Source organism: Rhinolophus sinicus, linkage group LG04 (assembly GCF_036562045.2).
Source record: "Rhinolophus sinicus isolate RSC01 linkage group LG04, ASM3656204v1, whole genome shotgun sequence".
Lineage (NCBI taxonomy): Eukaryota > Metazoa > Chordata > Mammalia > Chiroptera > Rhinolophidae > Rhinolophus > Rhinolophus sinicus.
The window spans coordinates 88,757,288-88,778,746 of NC_133754.1; the positions used below are offsets into that span (position 1 = coordinate 88,757,288).

General features: G+C 39.0%; 1 protein-coding gene and 1 pseudogene across 1 annotated transcript in view; both read left to right on the forward strand.

Annotated features, from left to right (window-relative positions):
- Positions 1-6,200: 6,200 nt before the first annotated feature.
- SUCLA2 (succinate-CoA ligase ADP-forming subunit beta) overlaps positions 6,201-21,459 on the forward strand; it is a 48,574-nt gene continuing 33,315 nt past the window's right edge. Inside the window, exons 1-4 of the mRNA XM_019748063.2 lie at positions 6,201-6,357; positions 10,046-10,226; positions 16,171-16,270; positions 16,465-16,627. Of these exons, the coding sequence (XP_019603622.1) occupies positions 6,268-6,357; positions 10,046-10,226; positions 16,171-16,270; positions 16,465-16,627 (534 nt within the window). The 5' untranslated portion in view covers positions 6,201-6,267. The remainder of the gene's footprint in view (positions 6,358-10,045; positions 10,227-16,170; positions 16,271-16,464; positions 16,628-21,459) is intronic.
- On the forward strand, positions 19,714-19,886 carry LOC141571453 (U2 spliceosomal RNA; annotated as a pseudogene).

The window sequence follows — 21,459 nt, forward strand, 5'->3', positions numbered from 1 at the left end:
TAGCGAAACAACTTTAGTTTGTCCTGTGTTGGTTGTTGGGGGAAAAGAGGATAATTTATGGGGGTTGACAGAATAGTAGCACTTTAGCACCGGAAGAGACCCCGGAGGATCTCTATTCTCTCATATTACAGATAAGAATTGGAAGCATAAAGTGGTTATTTGTCTGCCCTATGGTTACATGGCTAGGTAGTGGGAAAACATTTTACCATTGCCAGCCCTCCCATACTCTGCATCTTAAAAAAATTACTTTTTGCTCTTTAGAGTACTGGGATAACTTAACAGAAGAGAAAGGTAAATATGGAAGGAGGTCCCCTGGAAGATTTCATTTTCCTGCAGTCAAAAAAACATGAGAAACAGCCATCCTGGTGAGCTGAGCTGCTTTCAGATGTGTGCATTTGTGACAAACACACTCAGGTCCTCACAAAGAATCCCTTCTCCCAACACATCACTGCACGCTGTTTTCAGTTTCAGCCTCCTCCTAACACCATGCCCTCATTATATCAGGGTGGGGGTGGAGGAAAGATGCCCCCTTTCCTCCAAAAGGTGCTCTGCTTGCTGTGACTTCTGCCCTTTACTGTTTGTGTGTGTGTGTGTGTGTGTGTGTGTGTGTGTGTGTGTGTGTGTGTGTCTGTGTGTGTTGGGGGTTGCATAGGAGAGGGATTCCCTTTTTATCTTCTTCAGAATTTTTGGCATCATATGCTGTCTTCACGACTAAGTCACAGTTCAGGTTCTTCCGTTGGACTTCACTGACCCCCAAGGTCAGGGAGCTCCTTATTACTGCTGGGTAGGGGTGGAGTTCTGGTTTCCACTGACACCACAGTAGGGGTGGTTTTGTTACCACTCTACAATGGTGAAAGTATTGAGTTTCCATTAGACCTCTTCTGACACCACCCCCCTGGAGAAGGGGAGAAGTGTCTCATAACTTTTGGGTTGGGGCAGAAGTCCAGCCTCCCCATGTGGTCTCCAGTAACACTGAGGGGGAGGGCTCATTATCAATCAGTGGGAATAAGATTCTCAGTGTTCTTCTCTGGCACCACCCTTAGTGGGGTGTTGGAGTACCTACAACTTGTAAGTGTGGAATTTTTGATGCTCCACTCAGACTTTGCTGGCATGGTGAAGGTGGGGCCACAGTTTTACCTGTGGCATTTGACTAGAGTAAAATGGTTATTGTCTGAAATGTTTTCTGTCTTGCTAGGCTGTAACTTTCCTAGTCTTTTAGCTGTAGAGGGGGCTTTTTTTTTTTTTGTCTGCACCCATTAGCATTTATGGTTTGCTAGCTTCTTTAGCACCCAAGTTGGGATATTTAAGGCAAAAAGAAAACCCAGGGAATTACCACCATGCTCTTACTTGATTCCAGTGGTCCCTAGCTGGTCTGACTTCTTTTCTTCTCCTATTAGTGTCTTCTTATGATTGTTTTATATATAATGATTAGATATTTTAATTGTACTAAGTAGGAAGAATAGGAAACAGTACATGTATGCCATATTCCCCGCTATTATTTTTGTTGTTGCTCAAATTGTCATATAATTGGTCAATGGCTATTTGGTTTCTCTATATTTTTGACACATTCCCATAATTTTTGAGAACATCCGTACTTTTTGGCTCAACAAAACATTCTAAGCTCATCTTATACTTTCCATGCTCAATCCTATAACCAGTAATTTCGCCAAGAATATCTAGTTCCTTTCAGTGGAGAAGGGTAATTAGATCTGGACACTAGGTGTGCTTATTGTTATTGGGGACTGCTGCTCCCAGGCTTTCTCAGTGGGCAGAGAGCACAAACGTACATATTTATATTTGTGATGGTTAATTTTTTGTGTGAAGTTGGCTGGGCCAAGGTGCCCAGGTATTTGGCCAAACAATATTTTGGATGTTTTTATGAGAGTGTTTTTGTATGAGTTACATTGAAATTAGTGGACTTTGAGTAAGGCAGATTGCCCTCTGTAATGGGGATGGGCCTCACTCAATCAGTTGAAGGCCTGACTAGAACAAAAGACTGACCTGCCCCAAGAAAGAGGGAATTCTCCAGTCTGATGGACTTTGGACTTGAACAGCTCTTCCCTGGGTTTCCAGCCTGACGGCTCACCCTGCAGACTTTAGATTTGCGAACCTTCATAATTGCATGAGCTAATTCCATAAAATTAATATCTCTCTCTATGTATACATCCTATTCTGTCTGCTTCTCTGGAGAAACATAACTAATAGAATATTGATATTTATTTCTATATCTATTTCTGTATATTGAAAACCATGAGTTTATACCAATACTTAATTCCAATTAAGAGAAAATTCTAATATTCTCTTTTTTCATCTTTTAATTCCGTTCTTTGATAGAAATCTAGCTCCCACTATCCTTAACATATTTATTTATTTGCTCAATTCTCCTTACAAGTTTTTGAGAGATGGCAGAATATATTTTGTCAGTTCTCCAACAGAGAGAAGTAAAGTGTCCTGAGGATAGAGTCACTTCCTTTTCTAATTCTCATAAGGGCCTGTATAAACTTAGGGTGGTCCTGGTTCTGCCTCAAGGGAAATGTTCTGGGAGAGCATATGGGAAGCTGCTAGGGCTGCCAGGAGTACAGCACATGTCATCTGGGTTTTAAAAGCTGAGTCATGGAATGTGGTAATAACGACTATAGTTGCATTTGCAGAACATTTTCAGGTGCTTGCACATGCTTGTTTTACTTGTTCCTAACTACAACCCCATCAGATGGTCAGGGCATTCATTATTAGCTTTGTTGTGGTAGGCTCCATAATGGCCCCCTGAAAGATATTCAGGTCCTAATACCTGGAACCTTATATGGCAAAACCATGAAGGTTACTTTGCATGGCAAAAAGGACTTTGTAGATTAAACTAAGAATCTTGAGATGAGGAGATTATCCTGGATTATGGTGGGCTCTAAATGTACTTGTATCCTTATCAGAGAATAGATTTGACATAGATAGAAGAGAAGGAAGCAGAGATTGGAATGAAGTGGCCATAGGCTACGGAGTACCAGTAACCACTATAAACTGGAAAAGGAACAGATTATCTCCTAAAGCCTCCAGAGGGAGTGCGGCCCTATTGACACCTTGAATTTAGTCAGGTGGTAATGATTTCTGATTTATGGCCTCCAGAACTGAGATTTTTAAAGTCACCAAGTTTGTGGCAATTTGTTACAACAGCTACCAGAAACTAATACACCCATTTTTAACAAATGTGGAGCCTGAAACTCAGGGAGGATAAATTACTTGCTCAAGACCAGACAACTAGTCAGTGGCAGAGCTAGAATTCAAATTCAGGAGTATTGACTTTAAATCCAATGCCTATCTATGGTGGCTGCCTCCTCCCTTACTTAGCCCCTCCCCTCCTGTGAGACAGACAGGATAGCAGAAAGAGCAAGCCAGGAGTGGTTGTCATCTTCGGGTGCTTTTCAAAAACACTAGGGGAACTTTTACAAAATACCACTCTAGGTCTCACCCCAGACAATTGAATTAGACTCTTTCGTGGTGGGACCCATGCAAAGATATTTTTACAAGCTTTCCAGGTGATTCTAGTGTTCAGCCAAGTTTGAGAACCAGTGGTACAGTGATACCAAGTTCATTCCATATGTTCATGTGTATGAGAACTATGACTATTTTGCTACATCTGAACTTGAATTCTATTATTACATCAAGTGCCAGAAACTTAACCATTGTTAAATAAGGATTTATTTGCTTCCCTTATCCTTTGATCCAGGGGTTATATGCAGCGATAGCTCAGCAGGGAACATCTAGTCCTTGATGCTTTCATCTAACTAAGCTGGCATCCTTTGACACATCCCTCTTCCCAAACACTCCGGATCATTGCTCTTCACAGGTCTATCCCTCCTTGCTCCCATCTGCTGGCTGTCCGCGCTTGTCTATGTAACTCTCAAGGGTTCTGGAAGCCTTTGCAGGCTTTCCCAGCTCTGCTGGGGTGGGTACAAATCCTGGGAATATGATTCAGCTCTATGTGTTGGAGAGCACCAGCCTGCCAGAGGTTTCCACACCTCTACCACACCTGAGCTCAAGGGATTTGGGGTCTCCCTCCAATGCTCCTTGTTTTAGATCCCCAAATCTCTTTGGGGGTGGAATTACCCTTCATCCTGGACACAGTGGTCTTGGTGAGTACACAGAACATGGACCCTCCTCAAGGAACCACCAGAGAGTGTCTAGCTTCTATACCCCTCTCTTTATCTTCTCCAGGAGCGTTAGAATGTGGGCGGAATAAAAACTTGAATGATTTTAAAGGACTGTGAAAAAATTAGTCTTCTTCCCCTCAGGAAATTTCTTTACCCGCCTACCACCTCTCCTTTAATCTCCTAGTAGAAGGCAGAGATAGACAATGTGGGAGACTAGAGGTCAAGGATACGAATGCCATTGCACCGGAGGAACAATTCTTTCTTTTTCCTCTTCCTCACCCTACTCTCCCTCTTACCTGCCTCCCAAACTTCAGTGTCTATTCTACTTAACACATTCTGTTATCCTTTACTGCCCACTACTAGTTTCTAAGAGCCTTGTAGATAAGGACTGCAATTTTTTTGGCAGTGAAAAAAGTTTTTTTGTAAAGCAATTTCATTTTTTAAGGCTGATTGCATAATGATGAAACACTTAGCAGGTAGGTGGCCTACCATCATTTTACCTTACTCAAGTCTCCAATGAGGTGTCAAGAGGTACAGTGGCTCTGCACTTAACAAGTGCTGTGGGAGGCGTGCACCTCCCCCCTTGCTTGGGCCTCCAAAGGAGATGGGCCCCATGGACCACCAGCATGTTCTCTTGCTCACTTGTGCTCCGATCATATTTCTGCTGCTGTTGTGCCTGTTTTTAAAACAGTATCACAGAGGACATAGCAGTAGAGATGTGACCTGAACTTGAAGCAAAGTTAACCCAGTTAGGCTCCTAGCAGGGCTATAGCCTTACATCTTATTTTAATACCTGGACTTATTCTGGATTTACCTATGTGCCTTTTAAAAATTGGCCTCGGACTCAGATGGTTGGTTGTACTGGTAACTCAACTACTGTGTTTGCTGTCAGTTAAAATGAGCAGGCTTGAAAATAAGTGTGCCCTATTCATAGCTGATGGGGTATGTGTTCCTAATAGAAAGTGGCAGGTCACAGCCCTGGCTTTTTGGACACATTATCCAGACTATTTGATTGGCTATGATGAGCAGTAGAAGGGTGGAGCAAGAGAGATCTGAGCTACCAAATTCTGTTTTCCCCTCTCTCTGGTTCTAACGGTACAGAATATCTATTAGTGATGAACGGAGCCTTGAGGTTAGTCCCCCATGTGTTCCAATGGAACAAAAAAGTTCTTAAGAAAGTCCTGCCTTTAAAAACTGAGATTTGGGGGGCTGCAAAAACCCAAAACAACAACAAAAAAACCTTTCCATTCCCTAAGTCGATAAGCTGCTTGTATTAGATTTTTTCTTTATACAGTGCTGTTCTATGAATCGGATCACTGTGCATCTTAAGTAGGTACCAGAACCTGGCTAATGCTTCTGAGCAACTCCCACCTGTTCCTAGGTGAAGATCTTGCTCACTGAAATCTCTTGGACACATTTTGAAGCTCGATGTCCAGGGCAGAATAGGTGCGGTCATTGTCCAGGTCAGTTCTTTGATGGAGCAGACGTCATCTCCGGGTTTTCAATGCATACTGTGTGAATCTGATTCATCTGCACAACTTAAGAAATCGAGCTCCTCAGATGGGGTCTGGTGAAGGTATTTTAAAAAAAAGCTTCCCAAGTGATTCTGGGGTGCCCTCTGGATTGATAACTAGTGGTAGACTCCTCCCTTTGAGCGCCAGAATCGCTCTGTTTTATTTACTGTTGTATTCTAAGGACTTAACTCAGTGTTTGGCTCAAGCAGACATTCAGTACTTATATTTTGAAGGCACCCCATCTTACAGATGAAGCAGCGGAGGTTCAGAGAAGTTAAGATGACACAAGTGGCAGCGCTGGTCGTCCTTCCACTACATTTCACTAGGGAATGTTCAGGTGCTTTCTGGCCGCACGTCGGATATTGAGTCTGCGGTGCCCAGTCCAAAGGTCAAAGTTTGCGTTATGACTGCTTAGCCCAGCCTAGCTTCTTAGCAGGGCAGTTTCTGCCTGTCCACTGGGCGAGGCGCCCGGCAACAAGGAGTTAACCCGAGGCCCCGCCCCGATGTGTGGGCCAAGGTCGGAGAGCGAGACGGGAGCCGCTGCGTAACGCGACGCCTGCCATCGCTGCGCCTGCGCGCGCGGCGCCGAGGGGTCGGGGTTGGATTCAGAAATGGCTGCTTCCATATTCTACAGTCGGCTGTTGGCCGCTGCCACCCTTAGGAGCCACCCGCCCCGGACGGCGCTGCGGGCCGCTGCCCAGGTATTGGGATCCAGCCCGCTCTTGCTTCGAGGGTCGGTAGGAGAAAAGGAGATGCGGGAGATTTGGCTCCTGTGGGCGAAGTGTGAAGGGATCAGAGGCCCGGCTTGGGGTCACTTCTCAATCGGTGACATTGGGTGACATAGGGGTCCCGCCAGGCCTGCGGGCAGCTCGCCCGGGAGTGCTGCCCGCCACTGCGAGCTGGCCCGTGTTGTGCCGCTTTGCTCAGGGCCTCGGTCCGTGAGGAGCCCCGGCGACCCGCCTGCACCTGCTCACCGTGTTTCCGAGGGGGCGGCGGGGAGCCGGGGTGGGCTCTGAGTGGGGGTGGCGGGGTCCAGGGCAGTTGCTTCTGACATTCCTCAGTCCCGCGGGGTGGGCGGAGGCTTCCGCGGCCCATCTTTCGAGAGGGGGGAAAATGCCCTTCACATGTACTTTCGTGTTCCTTGGGAGCTGTAGTAGATGAGACGACTTCGCCAGAGGAGCAGTACTTGCTGACTGGGCCTTTCTGGGATGAGGCAGGGAGGTTTCTTCCCTCCCCCAAGTAGTTGTGTTCTGTTCTGTTAATGGTGGTAATAATATGAGGTTTACAAGCTTGCCAATTGGGGAAGTAAGAAAATAGTCTTTTGGATGACTTCATTTTTGGATAGACTACACTACAGGGGCCACAGGTTTTGTCTGTTGATTGAGTGTTTACCGTGTGCCAGCGTTATATGCTAAGTGGTTTACATGTAGTCTTGCATTAGGCTCCGCAGCAACACGGTAAGGGAGTCATTAATGTCGGCATCGTTGATGAAGAAACTGGCCAAGAGAACAGGTAATTTGGGTTAGGTCAGGAAGCAGGTCCTCCTACACGGGGGAGGGAAGAAATTTCCCTGCCTCATCCCAGAAAAGCCCAGTGAGCGGGTACTGCCCATCTTGCGAAGTCGTCCCATCTACTACAGCTCCCGAGGCACAGGAAAGTACGTCTGAAGGGCATTTTTCCCTCTCTCGAAAGAGGGGGGCCGTGGAAGCCTCCGCCCACCCCTTGGGACTGGGGAATTAACCTGAGGTTTAATTCCAGAACTGTCTGGCTCCAAAGTCTGTGTGCTTGAATCTGCTGTACAGTGTTTTTTTTCCCCCCCCAGAATATAAGAATTGGCCTATTCTTTTCAACGTTGATACCATGAAATTTGTAGAAGGGCATAATTGGCTTCGGAAGTCAGTTCCAGACTTTTAGGTTATGTTCTGAAATAACTCCTCAGACATGCCATAAGTGAATTTATTTTGACCGTTATTTTTCTTTTAGAAGTTATTCATGCTTTCAACCTACAGGTAGTGAATTCCATGAGTTTGCTTCCTAATAGGACAAGTGATTTTTTTTTGTCCTTGAATTTCCTTCTTGTGAGTTTTAAAAGGTGCTGTCTAGTTTTTAGAAAGTGAGGTGAATGTGTTTTCATCCTAATCATAATCTTTATCCTTTTGGAAATTCCTTTATAAGTCTTTGTCTCTTCATATGGAGCGGTCCAATATATTGTCTTGTAACATCTCTTCTACCTTCACATTAAGTAATATAGCTTTAGAGTTTGGAATGACCTTAGTCTATCCCCTTGCTTTTGTAGATGAGGACACAGAGGTACAGGGTCTTAGGAAACTTTTACAAGATCACACATTGAATTTAGCAAATTCTCCTAAACATTTTGTTTGGTTCTCAGACCCTCTTTTAGTTTTCTGTCTCTTTCATCCAGCGTATATTTGATAAAAATAGTTAATGTTACAAGTAGATTAAATAAGACATTTTCTTGGTCGTTGTGACTCATACTTCCCATTAATGACATTTTCCTATGTTTGAGTTCGTATTATTTAAACGAGGTGTGTTACTGGATGGGTGGTGATGTAGGGATTTGGCCAGGAATTGGTGGCCTTTCGGCAGTAGGAATCTTCTAAGTGATAATATCGAGAAAGATAAATAGCTAAATGTGGGGATGCTTGTGATTATACAGGCATTTGTATTACCAACGTAATTCAAAGCTGATGATACTTCAAGTTACAGCATCCAGTGGTGCAAAGGAAAGGATCATCAAAATACTTCAGATGTTAAAAAAACCTTTCAAGTGATATAAAACCTATCAGCAGTACCTTATAGGTACTACTAGTTATTTGTAAATATAGGTATTTGAAAGAAAACATAAAAATATACAGTAGTCTCCCCTTATCCATGGGGGATGTGTTGCAAGACCCTCAGTGGATGCTTGAAACCACGGATAGTACTGTACCCTCATATATATATATTTTCCTACATGTGCATACCTATGATAAAGTTTAATTTATCAGTTAGGCACAGTAAGAGATTAATAACAACAGTAATAAAATAGAACAATTATAATGATGTACTGTAATAGCAGCTGTGTGAGTGGCTTTGGAGCCATTAAGGAAAATAAGAGTTACTTGAACACAAGCACTGTGGTACCATGATAGTTGATCTGATAACAGAAATGGCTACTAAGTGACTAACGGGCAGGTAGCTTATACAGCGTGGATATGCTGTACAAAGGGATGATTCATTTCCTGGGCTGTATGCAGTGGGACTATGTGAGGTTTCATCATGCTGTTCTGAATGGTGCCCAATTTATAACTTGAATTGTTTATTTCTGGAATTTTCCATTTAATATTTTCAGACCGAGCTTGACCACTTATTTAGTTTCTAACTGAAACTGCGGAAAGCAAAACCATGGATAAGGGGAGATTGCTGTACCAGTTAAGGGAATTATTTAGAAGGAATGCATTCAAGATGATGTTGCAGATACGTTTTCTGAGATGATATGTGTAAGCTATGATATGGAGAGTTTCATGGAGGAAGCCTACTGGAAAGTGATCTCTGCGTCAACCCCTGGAGGAGAGAGAAGGAAGAAGGACTTAATAGAGGGAGAAGTAGAATGTAGTGCAGTTGCGCTGCTGTTCCAGTGGGAGATCTGCAGTTAGGATGGTCGTGAACTGTCAAGAGACCTGGTGAGGTGCTCGGTTGTTACAGCCCTCTCTTGACCCCCTTTGACCAGTGATTGGATGCAGGCTGACAATGGGAAGGAGGTGTGACTTTGGGCACAGAAGCTCCAAGGAGAGGACTCAGCTGAGAGCTGTCAGCAGCCAACATGCCCAGCAGCTGAGGCTGTGAATCCCTTGGTCCTGAAGGGAGGATCTGGACAGCACACCAGACACCACTATAGATGAAGCCAGGGTTTTGAGCCTTGAGTGTGTGAAAGAGTAATGGTACTGAGTCATTCAATTATCACATATCTAGTACCAGGCAATTTGTTAGGTACTGGCGGAATGGTGGAGAGAAGAAAGTTGGGAAGGGTTTTTGGTTTGTTGGGAAAGAGAAGATTGGTTTTAGACCTACTGAATTTGGCTGAGGTAAAAGTGCTCTATAGATCATTAGAGGTATGGTGGTAAAAGTCAAGTGAAAGAGGGGACTAAAAATGATGAGGAAATAGTTAAAACTACAAGGGTAGCATTTGATAATTTAGCTGATTAGCTGTTAAGACTATGTTGTAGTTTAGGTACTGTAAGTATTCTATTTTGATGACTTAATAAACAGGTTTATTACAGTTATGAAGAACCAAGTACTCTATATAAACAAATTATTTTGAGAAGGTGTTTTTAACAAGAATAACTGCCAGATCACTCTCACATGTAAATATGTCCCCAATTTCTTTAGGTTCTGGGAAGTTCTGGATTGTTTAACAACCATGGACTCCAAGTACAGCAGCAACAGCAAAGGAATCTCTCCCTACATGAATACATGAGTATGGAATTATTGCAAGAAGCTGGAGTTGCCGTTCCCAAAGGACACGTGGCGAAGTCACCAGATGAAGCTTATGCAATTGCCAAAAAATTAGGTACTAAATTAAAAAAACTCAGGCCAGCTACCTTGACATGGGAACTCTGAAAAGATACAAACTTTAAGAGAAGGCAGAACTTTATGATTATTGACATTCTAAAATTATGAGACTATTATGAGCTCCCATAGTGCCTGGTAACTTAGAATCACTTATATTGGCATTAGGAAGCCGAAGTTGTAGTTTTAGTTGTAATACAGTGGAGTGATTGGTGAAAGACAATCTTAGCTGTTTATGTGGTTGTAAAAGAGAAGTCCTGTATTTTCCCCTCACTCCTTTTTTGACATGGAAAATGGAGCCAAAGGGGGGAAAAAAGAAGTTGAGCACTAAAATATAAACTTCACGAGAGCAGGGTTTCTTTGTCTGATTTTATTCACTGGTATCTCCCAAACTCTTAGAAGTAAATACTAATATTTGTTAAATGAATTAAGTAGTTGCCTATGTTTATTAGTAGGTGTTTTTTTATTGGTAATAGAAAACTTAATAGCTTTTGTTAATTTGAATTTAAATTAATCTCTTAATTATAAAATAAATTAAAAAACATGCTTCAGTTTACATTTTTAAGGATTTAATATGAGGACATAGTAATGAGTACTGTACTAGCTATGTAATGCATTTTCTTTTTAACAGTATTTAAAATCCCACCAATTTTTTTGTAGGTTAGCACAGTTAATTTCTCTTGTATGTACCTTTGAATAATATGGCTTTAAATGTGCTTTGCTTAAGACTTTGCTTTTATTAATTTTTCAAGAAAGATATGAAATATTTAAAACTTTTTTAAAAATTTAGAATTTAATCTAGATTTGTACTTATTTGTTTCTAGAATGGATTTTCTTTCAAGTGAGGTCACGTACAATTTCAGAAAATTGTTGTGTATTATAAACTATGTTTTTGAATGTGGTGGTGGTGGTCCTGATTTCCTTGACTAGGAAGCGTGATTTTTCACTTACAGTTTTTTGTTGTTGTTAATCAGAGAAAAAATTCTTTCTATTCAGATTACAAACAAACTTTTTATTTAGCAAAAGTCTTGCATAAGTTCATACTAATTTTGGTGAATTTGGTGGTGACTTATAGTTTGAACTTGTACGTGATAAAAGATGTGTTTCATTTTTACCTTTGAAACAACATATATGAGGCTCTTAGGTTCAAGGCTTAAAGAAAACTCATGATTGTGCTTTGAATTTCTGTAGTATTTCTTACAAAGGCTACTTTTTAATAACTACCGTCTTGAGATTCAATCTTTTATATATGACCTAAATGTTAATTTCTAAAGACCCAGCTAAGTAAGAAGGAAAACTTGGAAATGTAATTGAGAAAGTATATTGAGAATAAGTTTATTTTATTCTATCCATATGTCCTTAAGGATGAATTTCCAACCCTTTGACTTTCTTTTTTAATTTTTGTCAGTATAATCTCTTAAATGGTGCTTTTTGTGTTTGTTTGTTTACCAAATCTTTCATTTGTAATAATGCTGAAGGCTAAAAATGTTTTCCATACCAAAGTTAATAGGGCCTGATTTATATATAATGAAATCAGTAAAAGCTATTTCTTTTTCTATTTCCAAATTATTATAATTAGTTTTCTTTAGTTTTCCATATATTTACTCATTTAATCTAATTTCATTGTTTTGTTAGAAAAAATAATTTGTGGAAACTTTCATAAAATGAGTAGGATTTGTTCGGATGCCAATCTTCTGGTTTCTTTACTCCTTATAAAAATACTTAATGAGTCTTAGCTGTGGAAAAAGAATAGTTACGTTTAAGATATACTGTAAGTATTACTGGCAAGTTCTCTGGAGCCAGGTCTTAACAAGCACTAAGGAGCAGGTAGGCAGCCCCTTGGGACAGAAGGCATCTTGTTCATCTAGAAAGTGAGTTCTTACTAAAGAACACTGCAAATGATGATTACAGTATGACAGCGGAATTAGTGACTAATGAGGACCTTTAAATCTAGAGGATAAGAAATGTTACTTTTTAAAAGATGTATCTAGTAACTACTATGAAGACATTGATAATTCTGTCTCTTGAAACAAATCATTAATATCAGAAGATATTGATTATGGGATGTAATTGCACAAGGTGTGGTATGAGGTGCCTTAGAAAACACCTGGTTCTGTCCATCTAGCTAGCAATTCCCAATGCTGATTTTGGCTACCTCAGGGTGATTTTTGCTTCTTGAATTACTGCAAAATTAATAAAATGCTAATTCACATTCTTAAAAACTCTTAACTTACCTGCCAATATACTAGAGTAAATGCATTGCGGGTGTGACAAACTGTTGCTTCCCCTCAGTCCTGTGGGTGGCAAGAGAAGCTGAGTTAGCATGGGGTCTGGGGCCACTGAGCCCTATAGCTGGTGACTTCTGAAATAGCCCTGGCCTCTCCCCCCAGTATGCCCTACAAATTCTGTCATTTTCTGTGTGTCATGATGTGAAAAATGTTTGGAAGCATGGTTCTGGAGGCAAGTTTTATGTGTTGTGAATAAAGTTAGGGATGAAAGAAAGGTTGGAAGGAAATCTAATTCTAATTAGATTTAAAGACTATATGATTCCATCAAAGGAAGCTTGAAGATCACATAGGAGTTTCTGGAATGGGTTATCAAAGGGATGGTTGTTAAGCACGGAGAAATGAAGTAATTATAATTTGAGGTCAGTTCTATGAGCCCATTGCCATCTCTTACTGGTTCCGGGAGATAGGCTTTCAGTAAGGCATTGGGCAGAGTTCTCATAATTTTCCTACTGACTGTAGAAATATGGTTTGGATTCTAGTATAATTAAGGTGGAGTTTCTGTCTGGTTGAATAAGCATGCAAAGGGTACTGATTAATGATTGTCAGCCTGGAGGGAGCTTTCTAAGGGTATACAACAGGACTTCACCTTCTTTTTTCTGCTTTTCAATGTTCTATCGTGTGACTGTATACAAGGAATACTTAAACATTTGTGAATGACTAAAGCCAGGAGGGATGGTGACTATATTTTAATGATAATTTTGGGATCCATAGAAGATCTTATCTGGAGCAAAGGGTCAAATCTAGTAAGACTGTAAGCTCCGTGAGGGCAGGATAAGTCTCTTGCTCATTGATGTATCTACAGCTCCAGCACAGTATCCTGTACGTAGATGTAACTGTTGGAATGAAACAATGGAATTGAATAAAAATTTTTTTACAATTAGTTGTCCTCACACTTATCTTCTAATTCTCTTCCCCATCTTGATGGAGCCTGTATATAATAATAATTATTATTATTATTACTTTGGCTTTTTTTGTTGTTGTGAAGGGCTTTTTTAGAGGGAACTTTTGAAGCATCATCTCTGGCCCTAAGAAGTTCATATGCCTAAAGAAAGGAAATTGATACTTTGAGGGAAGATTCTTCTGTCTTATAAAATGTTTTTTGAAAAAGTAGAACTTTGTTATTCTTATTTAATAGGTCATGTGTGAATTTACCAGTTTAATGAATAGGAATGTTTGAATTTAGCCCAGCAAAGCACCTGTTTAACTACTGACATTTTTACATTACATTTACACTGAATTACAGTTATCCTCTTTGGATATAATGGGTATTTCTGAAGTACTGGAAACCCATGACTTGGCAGGTAACCAGAGACAGGTAAAATGACTAGTGGCTGCTGCTTTTGGTTTGGGCACAAACTAATTTGCCATAGTCCATCCCTTAGGCTACCTGTTGACTTCTCAATAAGAAAATTTTTGTTCGTTTTAAGGATATTTCTCAGTTTCCTCTAATCTTCATTTAATATTAAGTGTTACCACTTGGGAATGGTGGGAACTTTGGCAAATTGAAAAGGGTCTAGCTTGTGTAACCGAGTCACTTGTAATCAGCTCTAATTGCAGGGCCCAATATTTCCAGTTCTGTTTTTTCAAGAGCAGGGAAAATCAATAAGAATTCTCTTCGTTTTTAAATGTCTTTTTTCTTTTTCATGATTCAGAAAATATTATGTGCTAGGAACCCTCTTGGGAGTTTGTAAAAATCAGTGAACATAACAGAGATTCTAGGGGAAAATCAGTCAGAATTCTCTACATTTTTAAATGCCCTTTTATTCAACATTCAGAAAATATGTGCTAGGAGTTTGTAAACCCTCCCAGGAGTTTGTAAACATCAATGAATATAACAGAGATTCTACCCTCTGGAGCCTGTATTCTAGTGTGGGAGCAAAACAATAAACAGTAAACACGAGAAGTTATATATTATGTTTGAAAATATTGACTTCTATGGAAAAAATAGTAGAGCAAGGGGGTCGGTCACGGTTGAGGTATTAGGTAGGGTGATCAGGGTAAGCCTCGTGGACAATGTGAGGTTTAAAGAAAAACTTGAAGGGAATGAGGACCTTTCCCAAATGGCTACCTGGATGGAGACTATTCCAGGCAGATGGGAGTATTCGAGCCATGGCCTGACGGCAGGAGCTGTCCCTGGAGCAGCACAGACTGGTGTAGCCGGAGTGGAGTGAGCAGTGCGGAGGGCACAGGAGGTGAAGGAGGGCTTGTCAGGGCCTTGTCGTAGGCCTCTGTAGGGACTGCGGTCCTTACTCTGAGTGCAAGGGCGTTCAGTGTAAGGTTTTAAGTAGAGGAGTGAGGTAATCCCTTTGGCTGCTGGTCTGAGAATATTCTGTCAAGGACAAGGGTAATCGAGGTGAGATACAATGGTGGCTGGGACCAGCGTCCAAACTGGAGACGATGAGGAATGATCAAGATCCTGGATACATTTTGAAGATAGAACCATACGTTTCCTGACTGGATGAATGTGGGGTGTGAGAAAAGGGGTTTTATTAAAATACTACCTTGATAGGGCCATCTTCTGACTTAAGTGTCTACATTTTCAATGTAGACTCAATTTACATCATTAATTTTCTAAACATTCTTTTGTAATGATAAACTTCAGGTCTTTTCATATTTGATCACAAACTGCATTTGCTGCCTCCTTGATTAGGTGGGAATCCCCTTATTTTGCCTGCTATGTACATTCAGGGATGACTTCCCCAACAGTGGAGTTCCCATCGTCAGCCTGTTCAAATACACATTCATGGAGTGGTGGTTATATCCCACGGACTGCTTTGTGCTAGGGATACAACGAATAAGACAATGCCCCTTAACCCTGACCTCAAAGGTTCGTTTTTATGCCGTAACGTAATACTGGTGTTGCACTACTGATATGGGTAAAATGCTATGAGAAGCAAAATGAGGAGGCTCTGAAATGCTGCCTCTCTGGGAGACAGTGCCCCTCTAAGAGGTATCGTCCTAGAGAAAGAGTGATTAGTACCTAGGTTAAACAGCTAGTTTGCCGATTTTCTTCAAGTTAGAAAGGGGAGGAAGGGAGATCAGTCTACCAGTTAAAGAAGAAATATTCAGAGTATCAGAACAAATATTTTAAAGATTTATAAGCATAACATTCTGGCATCTTTTGATAAACATACCTTAACTCCTGCTAGTACTCCTCACATCAGTACAGCTCAAGAATGTATATTAACAGGGCTTTCTGTTAGTGAAACAGTGTTAAGTCGGTGTCAGTACTGGCACTTTCCCCTGAAGTTAGGGTATATTTCTGCTCAAAGTAGCATTGATATCTCAAATTTTCACAGGATGGCAAGTTTATATGGGCCTAGAAAAGGAGGGAAATGTTAGGAAAACATTTGAGTCTCGATATTGTAATACCTTCCAAAGTACCAGATGTTTAAAGTGTCAAGGAAAGGTAAAATTATTTTCAGTATGCTCTAAAAAATGGTTTAATATGAATGGCTAATTTTTTTTATGTTGTGTATCTTTAGATGGCGAATGTTTTAAATGTTCTAATCTAGAAAATCATATTTTGACATTGTGGATAAATAAGACTTGACTACATTTATATAATAATAGCATTTAAAATTTATGCTTAAATAGCAAAGTATTGTGTCTTGCATGCTTCTCTATGCTTATCTAATAGAAGTGTTTTTCTTCTAGGTTCAAAAGATGTTGTGATAAAGGCACAGGTTTTAGCTGGTGGTAGAGGAAAAGGAACATTTGAAAGTGGCCTCAAAGGAGGAGTAAAGATAGTTTTCTCGTAAGTCATGTATTTTAAAGAAAAAAATCATCATTATTAAATTAAAAACATACATTGTAAAAGATTTCCCTCATTAGTGAATTGATGAAAATACTAAGATTTAAATATTAGATGAGATAAGATTTTGGCTATCGTGTGCTTTTGTTTTTGTCACTTGGAGGAGAAAAGAATTTGAGTTCTTTTTCTTATTTCAGTCCAGAAGAAGCAAAAGCTGTTTCCTCACAAATGATTGGGAAAAAGTTGTTTACGAAGCAAACAGGAGAAAAGGGCAGAATTTGCAATCAAGTATTGGTTTGTGAGCGAAGATATCCCAGGAGAGAATACTACTTTGCAATAACAATGGAAAGGTCATTTCAAGTGAGTAATTGTAGACATGGTATATTTAGGATGATTTTATTACATTCTGTTTCAAAAGGTGATTATTATTTCTATTTGTATGGGAAGGATTAAAAAGGCATGATCTGTAATTTGTATACGTCGTGAGCACAATATTTTTTTGTATACGTCATGAGCACAATATTTTTGTGTCATTTTAAAAAACCCAGCCTGGTTAATGCAATAAAATTTAATGTATAATATTGTGGTAAAAAAAGCTATAGGCAAAACCCCGCTGATACAAAATCCATAGAATTTCCAAATTGTTAATTTGCTAAGTGCAGCTTAAATCATCCCTGATTCATCTCTAGATTCCATAGACTGAAAAAATAATTTCTAGCAGAGTAAAATATTCTGACCAAAAGGAAAGTCTCTGAACCCAATAAGAGAATGTGTATCCCTGGCTTTGTCTTTTTTTTTTTTCAAACTGTTGGTATTTTTAATAGTTTTGGGTTTGTTTGATTTGCTACTTGGTAAGGTGAAAGGTGACCTCCGATAGCAAATTCTAAGGAGCATACCCTAGCTCTGCTCTCCTCTTAAGGGAATCTAAAATGTTAGCAGTGAACTTAAAGCATCAGTTGAAGAGAAAATCTTTTCCTAGACCTGGTGCTGAGAGAGAGCATTGGTAATCACTTTATGCTATAATTATTTCACTTTGAGTGCATTGGTTAAGTTTTATGAGCTGAGTCTGTGTGATAACTAGCTTGTCTTCTGAAGTAAGCTGGGTATATTTGGAAGCCCTGATGAGGATTTGATGTAGCACATTACTAATTACACAAATAGTAATGTAAGAAAAATTTTAAAGGTCATGGAAATAGTTTTCTTATATACAATAGCTTTTTAAAAATATAGCTATTTTCTGTTTTATGATTTCTCCCCCTACAGTTAATCATCTGGTAATGTTTGAATGATATTTCAAAGTGTCTTTGTAACTTTTAATTTTTATAAGAAGTATTTCTTAAGATACAACACTAGGTGGTAGTAAAAATCCACTCAGGATATAAGATAAAAAGCATTGTCTTATTTGTGATGTTTTTACCTCTATAAGCTTCTCTATATGATAGAATTTAGTTTTGTAAGTTACTTTAGAAATCCCATGACAATAACCTGACATATTACACACATTTGCAAAAATTATATTTTTACAAATTCACTTATTTTCACTACATTTGGCTTTTCGTTGATGTTACTATATTAACATCTATTATTTTGTTCGTTATTATGTTTCTACTTTCTGTTTTAGTCAGAAACAAGGTGTATGTGCCTGAACATTTTGAGATATGAGTCCCATACTGTTGCTCATTAAGTGTAGCTCATCTTGATTGGAGTAAACGTAGCAAACTGAATATGTGTTATTAAAAACATGGTTATAACGCACTAAATATATTTTATTAAAGATATGTTAGAGCGTTAGGGAAAAGGTGGAATTTGAGTTCATTTTAAGAACTTGAATAGTCAGAGAACTCTTTGAATCTCATTAAGGAAAAAATGTTTTTATTTCGTTTGCAAAAGTAGTACATAGTTGTAATAATTCAAACTGAAAATTTGATAGTACTAGTAATACCATTTGGCCAAAAACATAATATTTTTTGATGCTATTAGACTGGACCAATGTGGAGTTGGTTGGTGTTACTTTTTGGGATATAAGGGACTGTTTTGGACAGGTCCTGTCCCTATGGACAGGTCCCTTAATAGAGAAAACAACAACAACAAAAATTCAACTATTTATTAAAAGAAAAGATCATTTTTGGTTGAATTAAAGTATTATGCATAAGCATTAACTGATTACTAAAAATAGCTTTTGTTGCTTATCTTTTTTTAGGAGCTGAATCATAAGCTTCTTTAGTGTGTATCACATCAGGAAACCTAGGCAGGTGTATCTACCATAGGGCTGGTGTGTCAAAAAAATTAAGTACCTATTCTCTGTTTTGGCACTTTTTAAAAATCAGATTTCTTAATGTTTGCCGAGTGCCTGTTGGGTACTTTTGGGCTGAGACAAATCTAATTGAACAGATCACCTTGGCTACTTCATTTTTCTCGTAAAACATTGCAATCTACTATAAATGAGTGGTATACTATGTCAGTTTTTTACTTTGCCTGGAATAGATGTAAAATGTGCTACAAGAATTCCATATTTTATTTTTCATATTTTTACTTTTTAAGAAGAGATCTTTATTTTATTTAATGGCCTCTTTGTCATATAATTTTAAATTCAAATTTATTTTAAGGCAAAACCTTTTGCAAGACCAATAAGAGAAGAAAAATGTATGTTAAGAAGGTAAAAATAGCATTAGTAATTTATTTGAAATTATAGCTATTTGCTATAAGTTAAGTTGTTCTGAAAGTTTATTACTAAAATTTAAAAGTTAAAACCAAATCATTTAAACAGAAACAGCCATTCATTCATCAGTTGTGACAAAATGCAAAACTGTTGTCATTATTTTAACTGATCTCTATTTACCCATGTAAGCTTTCTTCTGACCAGCTGGCTACAAATTTTGGGGTTTCTTTCTAATTGGTCAGGGAATTAGTACAAAAAGAGACTATTCACTTTTTAAAATAATTATTTCATATGTATTTTTTTTTATAGCCTTTTTCTCTAACTTACAGCCAATCATTACTTTAGTAAGAATTTATATTATCTTTTTTCTCCTCAGTAGTGTTGCCTGCTATGTGGCTCTTCATTTCTCTTATCAGTAGATATAAAAAGAAAAGGAAAATAAAACTAAAATAAAATGTTCAAATGTTTTAAAGTTGTGTTGGTTTCTGCCTGTTGAATAAGATTATATTTTAGGGTTATCTATAGATCATACATTACTTCAGTAGCGTGACATTAGTTGAACAGGCTTTTCTTAAATCTGAGATTTTCCCCCTCTCTTTAGATCGTTGTAAAAGCTTATAATTATGAACTGCCTTGCTAGAGAGGAAATGAAGAATACCTTTTCATTTGGAGTTCATAGATGAACTGAAAACTAGACTATGATTTCAAACATTTCTCTTGTTTTTTACTGTTCTCTTCTTTAGTCTCAGAAGACACAATGAGTTCTTTTATTAAAAAAAAATTTTGTATCGCTTCTCGGCCTTTTGGCTAAGATCAAGTGTAAAAAAATTTTGTGTGTCTTTTACAGTGAGTTTTGACACGAAGTCCCCAGAGTTGGGCCAAACTTCACAGCTTAAGGGCAAGTCCTCTACGTGACTGTCCTTAACTTCAGACACCAGCCTCGAGTTTGGGGGTCCCCAGGTCACCCTCACTTCTCTCCAGCTGGCTACAAATTTGCGGGTTTCTAGTACCCACTCAGGTTTCATAATTTGCTAGAAAGACTCACAGAACTTAGGAAAGTGCTATACTTATGATTGCAATTTTATTATAGCCAATGGATACAAGTCAGAACCAGCCAAATGGAGAGACGCATAGAGCAAGGTCTCGGAGGGTTCCAAACATACAGTTTTCATTGGCCTCAGGGATGTGTCACCCTCCTGGTATATTGATATGTGACAATATGCAGAATATTGCCAACTATGGAAGTTCATGAAAAACATGTTATTGGACGATGGAAAAAAGGTGATCCTTATTATAAAGTGGCAAAGAACTTGACTAAATTGTGTTCATGTTCTAGTGTTTTATGGAGAGTAGAGAACTTGGGAGTGATAACATTGACTATTTAGCTGAGGAGATTTCTAACTAAAGTATTGAAGGAGCAACGCTGGTTCCTCCTGATTGCTTTTAGTAAAATTTAAGAAGAGAGAAATGAATTGAAGAAGGAATTGTTAAAGCAAAAAGGAATCAGAGCTTTAAGATTTGGAAATTTCTCAGCTTGTCTATGCAGTAGGTCACCATCCGTATCCATGGTGTCAGTTACCCGTGTTCGTCCACATTCTAAAAATATTATATGGAGAATTCTAGAAATAATTAATAAGTTTTAAATTGTGCCTTTCTGAGTAGCGTGATGAAATCTCATGCTGTCCCACTCCTTCCTGCAGGGGATGTGACTCGTCCCTTGGTTGCTACCTGCTGATAGTCACTGAGTAGCCATCTCAGTTATCAGATTGACTGTTGAGGTATCATAATGCTTGTGTTCAAGTAACCCCTAGTTTACTTATAAGTGGCTTCAAAGTACAAGAGAATTGATGTTGGCAATTTGGATGTGTGAAAGAGAAGTTGTAGAGTGCTTCCTTTAAGTGAAAAGTGTGTATGTATAGGGAAAAACCCAGTATGTATGTGTAGGATTCAGTACTATCTGCGGTTCAGGCATCCATTGGGGGTCTTGACATGTATTCTGTGCCGATAAGGGAGGACTACAGTATTGCAAAAAATGAGACAGCTGTTTGGAACAGAATATGAAAGGTGTGCCATGCAATCATTTGATAAGGAAATTAGTATGGGTGTGAGGCATGAACTGTGAGAAGTAAATTTCTGTTGGTTAAGCCACACAGTCCGTGGTATTTTGCTGTAGCATCCTAAGCTAAGACATAGCTCCTTTGGAGAAATGTCTGTTTAAGTCCTTTGCCCATTTTTATGTTAGATTGTTTGGTTTTTGTTGTTGAGTTGTAGTTCTTTATACGAGTATTCTGAATATTAATCTCATCAGATAGATGTATGGTTCACAAATATTTTCTCCTACTTTGTAGGTTGCCTTTTCACTCTGTTGACTTTTTCTTCTGCTCTGTAGAAGTTTTTAAGTTTGTTGTAGTCCCATTTGTCTAGTTTTGCTTTTGTTGCCTGTGCTTTGTTGTCTCATCCAAGAAATTATTGCCAAATCTGTCATGAAGCTTTTCCTCTATGTTTAATTTTAGGAGGTTTATAGTTTCAGGTC